The 8,933-nt window shown below is 37.6% G+C and overlaps 1 protein-coding gene across 1 annotated transcript; it reads left to right on the top strand.

Moving 5' to 3' along the window:
• The first annotated feature begins 109 nt into the window (after positions 1-109).
• Positions 110-8,389, top strand: zmpste24 (zinc metallopeptidase, STE24 homolog). Its single transcript, XM_084097538.1, has 10 exons — positions 110-482; positions 688-834; positions 1,197-1,283; positions 2,159-2,275; positions 2,376-2,528; positions 2,617-2,758; positions 2,938-3,116; positions 5,950-6,054; positions 6,321-6,464; positions 7,046-8,389. Exons 1-10 carry the CDS (start codon positions 375-377, stop codon positions 7,268-7,270), a joined length of 1,407 nt encoding a protein of 468 aa, XP_083953664.1. The 5' UTR covers positions 110-374; the 3' UTR covers positions 7,271-8,389.
• Positions 8,390-8,933: the final 544 nt, after the last annotated feature.

Genomic DNA, 8,933 nt, shown 5'->3' on the forward strand with positions numbered 1-8,933 from the left:
ATCACAGAACCTTCATAAATCGTACATTTTAATTGACCAAACTATCATACAATTACAAATAAAAATGGTTCAGGAACCCATTTTGTTCTGCTCTGGTGCCCGGTCGAACACAGTTTCTAGTTACACCATATTTTCACATGAATGGAAAAGGAAGTGCTATAGCATGAGTTATCGTTATTTGTGCATTTCTGCACGTAGTTTCTCTAATATATGGACATAGCACATACACATTCTCGTAAGGTTCAAGTCTCGTATTGGGTCGGAACAGGTACGAAGATTATCTGTTGCCTTGAATGAAAAGGCAACAGACTCCTGAATTACTGGATAGCCCGAGCTAATTAACGGTGCCAACTAATAACTACCAAGCCGGAATAATGCTGCAGGAAATTCTTGCATTACCAGTTGAAGAAAAAATCTTTTACGCTGTCCTGGTCTTCTCATGGACGGTGTATATTTGGGAGGCCTACCTCGCCTATAGACAGGTGAGCATATGCTCATTGCTTTGTTATGTTTGTGGAAAGCATTTCATGTCAGTCACTTTATGCATGTATGAATTTTTATTCTAATTTGCATATTTTGATTGTTAAAATCCAAATTCTTCCCTTTTAGAGTTTTGTTCAAATGCAATTTGATGTACTGAAACGCTAAACCCTGTATAAACACCCAGACACGTTTGACCTTTCACAGAGGAAGATCTACAGGACAACAATGCATGTGCCCACTGAGCTGGGCAAGATAATGGATTCAGAGACCTTTGAAAAATCTCGCCTCTATCAGCTGGACAAGAGCAACTTTGGCTTCTGGTCTGGACTCTACTCTGAGGCAGAGGGCACGGTGAGCTTAAAACCACATCCAAAGAGATTTTTGTCAGTTTCAAATATTTAAAACTGCCTCCTCAGTGGTGGGGTGATTATGTATTCATTTTATTGATTGTTTTTTCAAATAAAGTATGATGCAGTCTTTTTCATATAATGCACTGTTGTTCAGACAACTTCACACCTGTATGTTTCTAATACAAGTTTCTCATGAGTTTTCTGGTGGGAAAATCATGCACTTTGTGGATTCAATCTGAATAAGCATGGACTGCAAATCTTAAATTAACTTTAAATTAAATTAAGTTTTTTTTCCCATTTTTACTTTCATCTGTCTCTTCCTCTCAGCATGTTTAATCTTTTTTGTCTTGTTTTATTTTGTAGCTGATACTGCTCCTGGGAGGAATTCCATTCCTTTGGAAAGTGTCAGGGAATCTCACAGCTCGTTTTGGTTTAGGTCCAGAGTACGAGGTAGGTTATAAATGTCTTTACTGTCACTTTTGATCGATTTAATGCATTCTTGCTGAATAAAAGTAATAATTTAAACTTTTAAATGGAATAAAAATAAAATTTTGAACGGTATTGTATATTGTTTCAAAAGCTTTCTATTTCAGATGAATGCTGTTCTTTTGAATGTTCTATTCATCAGAGTATCCTTAAAAAAAATTATACAACTGTTTTTAACTTAATAATGATAATAATAAAAAATGTTTCTTGAGCAGCAAATCAGAATATTATTATAATTCCTGAAGGATCACGTGACACTGAAGACTGGAGTAATGATGCTGAAAATTTAGCCTTGCCATCACAGGAATAAATTACATTTTAAAATATATTAAAATAATATTTCACAATATTACTCTTTTTGCTGTATGTTGGATCAATTAAATGCAACCTTAGTAAGCAAAAAAGATACCTTTTAAAAAATTTTAAAACTTTTGAACGGTAGTGTACATTGATCTTGTCATGAAAATAGCCATAGATGCTGGTATAGCAATAAAAACAAACAAACCTTCCCCACGAACAGAAGTTTGGTTAGGGTTAGAAAATTAAAGTGTTTTTTAAACTTGGATGCATGTAAACATATTGTAGGAGACCTCCAAAACAAAATAACAACCTTTAAGATGGCATAATAGGGGGACATTAACATCGTGAAAACTAAGGTTGTTTTCCATTTTAATGACATTTTATGTGAAAATTAATGTCTTGCTTTTAGTAGTCTAATCACATTAATACATGAATAAAAAATATATTGTATACTGTACATACTATATACTGCTGAAATATTAAGAGTTTTTATGCTAGTATGCTATTCTGAACCTCTCAAATGGTCTTCTTACCTTCAGATCTCCCATTCTTTGGCGTTCCTGATGTTAGCGACACTCTTTAGTGCTTTCACTGGCCTTCCCTGGAGCCTCTATAACACTTTTGTTATTGAGGAGAAGCATGGATTCAATCAGCAGGTAGATAAAGTCTAGATCACATCTATCTTTCTGTTATAGCAGGAATAAAACTGATGATATAAATATACTGAAATCTCTTTAATTTGTCCCTTGCTTATAGACACTGGGTTTCTTCCTGAAAGACGCTCTCAAGAAGTTTGCTGTGACTCAGTGTATTTTGTTGCCAGTGACATCATTACTCCTCTACATCATCAAGATTGGTGGTGATTACTTCTTCATCTACGCCTGGCTCTTCACACTCATTGTCTCACTGGTCAGTTTTCCGTGCTTCTGCTGCACGTGTTGTCTGTGAGGATAAACAAAAAAGTGAACTGAACTGTCCCTTCTTCTTTGGTCTACAGATTCTGGTGACTATCTACGCAGACTACATCGCCCCTCTGTTTGATAAGTTCACTCCGCTGCCAGATGGAGAGCTGAAGAGTGAGATTGAGAGCATGGCAAAATCTATCTACTTCCCCCTCACCAAGGTCTATGTAGTGGAAGGTACAGCAAACTATAATCCTCTTTTAATTTAATCATCTATAATCTATAATAAAATATATCTTTAATTTAATTCTATAATCTTCTTTTAATAAACTTTCTATAGAACTATAATAGTCTCAGTCTTGATATCTTGCCCTCTTTTCTCCCTTCTCCTAATATTTCTGTTCACTCTTTTCTAGGTTCAAAGAGATCTTCCCACAGTAATGCCTACTTCTATGGTTTCTTCAAAAATAAGCGCATTGTGCTATTTGACACTCTTTTGGAGGACTACTCCCCTTTAAATAAATCTGGAGAGAAAGAGCCAGGAACGGGAGAGGAGAACGAGGCGGTGGCCAATGAAAGCAAGTCCAAACCAAAGGTCAGAGGGTCAGGGCCAAAACAATAACAAATGTGATAAAATGCTGTATTGTAGGGATGCACCGAAATTCCGGCTACCGAAATTTGGCGCTCTTTAATACGGCGTGACCGATCAATGTAGCCGCCTCAGTTCAGTTCAAGCGACTGCACGGTTCAAGCGCACATGAACCGATCATCTCATCTCCTCTTTACTAATAGTCAGTTACAGAACGAAATAAACATGTGTGAACAGAACACCAGAAGGTATGTTGAAAGATACATTACAACTTGAGGCAATGAATCCTGTCTCATTTAATCGCTCAATCAGAGTTTCAACTGGGAATGGTGCCAGTAAAACAACTTGTAGACAATACAATGTCACGCTACATTACGTCAAGAAAACTATTCAATGGCTATAAACTCATTATAAAAATAACTAGAGATGAGCATTTTGCTAAATATATGCACTGTATTACATAATCATTATATTTTTACTTAAAGGGTTAGTTCACCCAAAAATGAAAATTCTCTCATTAATTACTTACCCTCATGTCGTTCCAAACCCTCAAGACCTTCGTTCATCTTCGGAACACAAGTTAAGATATTTTTTATGAAATCCGAGAGCTTTTTCTGACCACCCTGATAAAAACCTGCCTTATGTGCAATTGTACAACTCAGTTTTAGCTCTTTGAGTATTGATTATTTAAAAAGTTTGATTAATTATTTGATTTAATTTATTTATTTTCAGTTTTCGGCCAAGTGCATTCTGAATTTTCTGTTTCAACCCCAAATTTTCATTTCGGTGCATCCCTACTGTATTGCATTTGCACATACAGTGAGGAAAATAAGTATTTGAACACCCTGCTATTTTGCAAGTTCTCCCACTTGGAAATCATGGAGGGGTCTGAAATTGTCATCGTAGGTGCATGTCCACTGTGAGAGACATAATCTAAAAAAAAAATCCAGAAATCACAATGTATGATTTTTTTACTATTTATTTGTATGATACAGCTGCAAATAAGTATTTGAACACCTGAGAAAATCAATGTTAATATTTGGTACAGTAGCCTTTGTTTGCAATTATAGAGGTCAAACGTTTCCTGTAGTTTTTCACCAGGTTTGCACACACTGCAGGAGGGATTTTGGCCCACTCCTCCACACAGATCTTCTCTAGATCAGTCAGGTTTCTGGGCTGTCGCTGAGAAACACAGAGTTTGAGCTCCCTCCAAAGATTCTCTATTGGGTTTAGGTCTGGAGACTGGCTAGGCCACGCCAGAACCTTGATATGCTTCTTACAGAGCCACTCCTTGGTTATCCTGGCTGTGTGCTTCGGGTCATTGTCATGTTGGAAGACCCAGCCTCGACCCATCTTCAATGCTCTAACTGAGGGAAGGAGGTTGTTCCCCAAAATCTCGCAATACATGGCCCCGGTCATCCTCTCCTTAATACAGTGCAGTCGCCCTGTCCCATGTGCAGAAAAACACCCCCAAAGCATGATGCTACCACCCCCATGCTTCACAGTAGGGATGGTGTTCTTGGGATGGTACTCATCATTCTTCTTCCTCCAAACACGTTTAGTGGAATTATGACCAAAAAGTTCTATTTTGGTCTCATCTGACCACATGACTTTCTCCCATGACTCCTCTGGATCATCCAAATGGTCATTGGCAAACTTAAGACGGGCCTTGACATGTGCTGGTTTAAGCAGGGGAACCTTCCGTGCCATGCATGATTTCAAACCATGACGTCTTAGTGTATTACCAACAGTAACCTTGGAAACGGTGGTCCCAGCTCTTTTCAGGTCATTGACCAGCTCCTCCCGTGTAGTTCTGGGCTGATATCTCACCTTTCTTATGATCATTGAGACCCCACGAGGTGAGATCTTGCATGGAGCCCTAGTCCGAGGGAGATTGACAGTCATGTTTAGCTTCTTCCATTTTCTAATGATTGCTCCAACAGTGGACCTTTTTTCACCAAGCTGCTTGGCAATTTCCCCATAGCCCTTTCCAGCCTTGTGGAGGTGTACAATTTTGTCTCTAGTGTCTTTGGACAGCTCTTTGGTCTTGGCCATGTTAGTAGTTGGATTCTTACTGATTGTATGGGGTGGACAGGTGTCTTTATGCAGCTAACGACCTCAAACAGGTGCATCTAATTTAGGATAATAAATGGAGTGGAGGTGGACATTTTAAAGGCAGACTAACAGGTCTTTGAGGGTCAGAATTCTAGCTGATAAACAGGTGTTTAAATACTTATTTGCAGCTGTATCATACAAATAAATAGTTAAAAAATCATACATTGTGATTTCTGGATTTTTTTTATTTTAGATTATGTCTCTCACAGTGGACATGCACCTACGATGACAATTTCAGACCCCTCCATGATTTCCAAGTGGGAGAACTTGCAAAATAGCAGGGTGTTCAAATACTTATTTTCCTCACTGTACACTATAGTTCAAAGGTTTGGGGTCAGTACAGTATAAAAATAAAAATAAAATGCTGTTCCTAAAAAAAAAAATTATCACTGTTTCCACAAAAATAAATAATCACTGCAGCACAACTGTTTTATACTGATAATTATACTGATTCTGAAGGATGATGGGACACTGAAGACTGGAGTAATGGCTATCATCACAGCTGTAATAAGTTTTCACAATATTAGTTTTTACTGTATTTTTAATCAAATAAATGCAGTTTTGTCGAGCATAAGAAAAAGACATGAAAAAAATCTTACAGACCCTAAACTTTTGATTAATAGTGCAAGAAATAAAAAAAAGCAGGCCATAACAATATTACAAAAAGTGGGTACTGCATCATTTCCAGTTATAGTTATATATATATATTGTTTTCTATATTTAGAACAAGAAACAGGGCTGCAGTAATCCTGAGGTTCTGGCCGTTCTTGGACATGAACTGGGACATTGGAAACTAGGCCACACCGTCAAGAACATTGTCATCAGCCAGGTGAGTTGCTGTCTGTGTGGCTGTGCTTTTTTTTACTATAGCTGTCAATGACCAGATTAATAGTCTTCACAAAGGAAATGCATTCTTGTCTTGTGGTATTTCTCACAGCTACTATATCAGTTGTTTTTATCACTGCACATTCTTGAATTCTGCAATGTCAGTTTCTCTGAAAACTCTTGTTTTAGTGTTGATTTCCTGTCTTTTTAAGAGCATATGAAAAGAGGACCATAATTTTATGATGTTAATGTCTCCATGTTTCTTTACAGATGAACTCCTTCCTGTGTTTCTTCCTCTTTGCTGTGCTGATTGGTCAAAAAGAGCTCTTCATGGCATTTGGTTTTCATGACACCCAACCGACTCTTATCGGGCTGATGATCATCTTTCAGTTTATCTTCTCACCTTACAATGAGGTAACGCATCTTACTTTTTTCCCTTGCCCCTTCCTTTCTCTGAAAAATATATGCGGGCTTATTTGTTAACCTGCGTGCGAACATTTTTGATTAGAAATTATGATCCATGCAGGACATTATAATACATTTGTAAAAGACATGGGCTGCATCCGATATCACATACTTCCCAACTATATAGTAGGCGAAAAACAGTATGTGACAAAAGAATTTATCCAAATTTATAGTACTCATAAAAGAGTAGGCAAAAAGTACCCGGATGACCTACTACTTCCAGTGAGATTCTGAAGTGTGAATTTGATGAACACTTTACTATCCCATGAGGCCACAGGAGAGGATTTGTGAATGGCAGTGAAGCAACTCAACTGGTAGGTTACGAGATAATGACATGGCGAATGTAGTACGTCCAGATTACATTCATACTACACACACTCATACTATATAGATAGAACTTAAATTTTTATCAGTCATAAAGTAAAGTAAGTACCCACTCAAGAGTATGTGATTTCGGATGCAGGAATGCTAATTTTCTGAATAAGCAAATACATCTGATCCATGTTCACCTTCTCTTTTTCCTGCTGCAGTTGCTGTCGTTCTGTCTGACAGTGTTGAGCCGAAGGTTCGAGTTTCAGGCAGATGCATTTGCGCGCAGTATGGGCCGATCGTCTGAGCTGTACTCCGCTCTCATCAAGCTCAATAAAGACAACCTGGGCTTTCCTGTAGCAGATTGGCTTTTCTCTATGTGGCATTACTCCCATCCTCCCCTGCTAGAGCGGCTCAGAGCCCTCACTGGGCCCAAGCAAGACTGACAGCTTAGCAAAGGGGGGCCACGTTCACCACTCGCTCCCCCGAGAAGTGGTCTCCGCCGGCCGCTGTTGGCCCTCTGATATCAATGCCTATTTCTCTCTCATTCCCTATCTTTTATTTCTATTCCTCTTTCTAAGTGTTGGGTTTTGTCATTTGTTTATCACCCTGGAAGGAAGTCTAAATTGGCCTCAGACAATTCAGTGTACAAGATGTTAAGTTTGTGCATTCCGTTTGCATTTTGCAATTATTCTTGATATGATTTTGATAGTTTTAATTCGATTGTACATTTTAGCTGTGAATTGCCCCTCCTGTTCTTTAGAACCATGCATTTCCACTTTGATTTAGTGTAATCCACTTGGACTGTGAGAGAGAGGATGTTAAAACATTTCAGAGGGGAATGAGGATTGTCTGCAGTATAATAAAGCACATGGTTCAAATGACAGATGTCAAATGACAGACCGCTATTCTTAACTTTTATGGCTCAATAAGGCCTACTAAAATGTCTATTCCAATTTTAGTTCTTTTGACAACCTTTTGAAATAATTTTGTTTTTTGTTTTACTTTTATAACCAAAAAAGGGTTTGAGCGTTTGTGTAAGTAAATAATTTTTTTGTGAAATAAGAGCAACGTACAAGGGCAAAGGTGACTTTAAAAATATTTAATGAGTGGTTAGAAATCTTGTTTAATTATTTAGTTATTTTTCTCTCTGTGCCTGAGTGTGCAAGATGTTACTATGAGAATGTGTAAACATGATGCTGTCACATCTTTTTTCCTCATTTGCTCAATTTAATCCCTGAATCGTATCAGTTTTGCTAGTGGCTTGGAACTGCATTTGTATGGATTCTTATGAGTTTTAGGAATACACATGGCTGTTAAATTTAATGTCAAAATGTTGGACTCTTAAGGCTTTTACTGTGACTGGCATGTTAATTGCTTAAAGAGTCCATGAAATGCCTACCTATTGAAAATTAGCCCTAAACCGTAACATCCTTAGAGAAATATTGCTGTGGGTTCATACTTATCCCCAAGGAATATGTCTTTGATATCTGGAATGACTGACTGAATAGACTGGAAAGATGAACTTTTGCATCACTATGAATAAAAGAAAAAAAAGATCACAACACCTTTGGTATAAGTTTATTTTATGTATCTATTTAATGTTTTTGTGAATGTTCAGGAACTCGCATGCTCCAAAATTGCGAGATGTCAAGGAAAATATTCCACTGTAAATTAAATTAATTAGATACAACATATAATTTGGTAGTAAAACATAAACCCATGGTTAGTCCTTAGTCCAGACTATAATGCATGTTTGAGCTGTTTTAACCTAAACCAACTTGCATATATTAAAATATGTCAGCGCCATTGTTTTGTCTCAAGAATCCACACCATCAAAGTTTTTTTTTCTAAATATAGCCTACTTAAATGCCCTGATTTAGCTATAGGGCCTAATCCTGGCTTAATCTAAGACCTCTCTGTGAAACCGAGGCATAGTGTTTGTTTGTCCCATCGGGTAATCAAAAGTTCTACACACACTTGCGGTCTTCACGCCCACTAGCGCCAAAGACCGCAAGTGTGGGTATTTGAATGGTCAAATAATTTATATATAGCTTCTAACTCAGCTATGGTTTCGGACGCCACAACAAATGGCTGTCCTTCCCATTT

Source organism: Abramis brama (genome assembly GCF_963993115.1).
Source record: "Abramis brama genome assembly, chromosome: 21".
NCBI lineage: Eukaryota > Metazoa > Chordata > Actinopteri > Cypriniformes > Leuciscidae > Abramis > Abramis brama.

Bases quoted from the DNA above. Each gene is read 5' to 3' on its own strand.
- zmpste24 (XM_084097538.1), top strand. From the start codon at position 375: ATGCTGCAGGAAATTCTTGCATTACCAGTTGAAGAAAAAATCTTTTAC. The intron at 6,055-6,320 runs GTGAGTTGCTGT...GTTTCTTTACAG, and splicing joins AGAACATTGTCATCAGCCAG to ATGAACTCCTTCCTGTGTTT. The intron at 6,465-7,045 runs GTAACGCATCTT...TTCCTGCTGCAG, and splicing joins TCTTCTCACCTTACAATGAG to TTGCTGTCGTTCTGTCTGAC.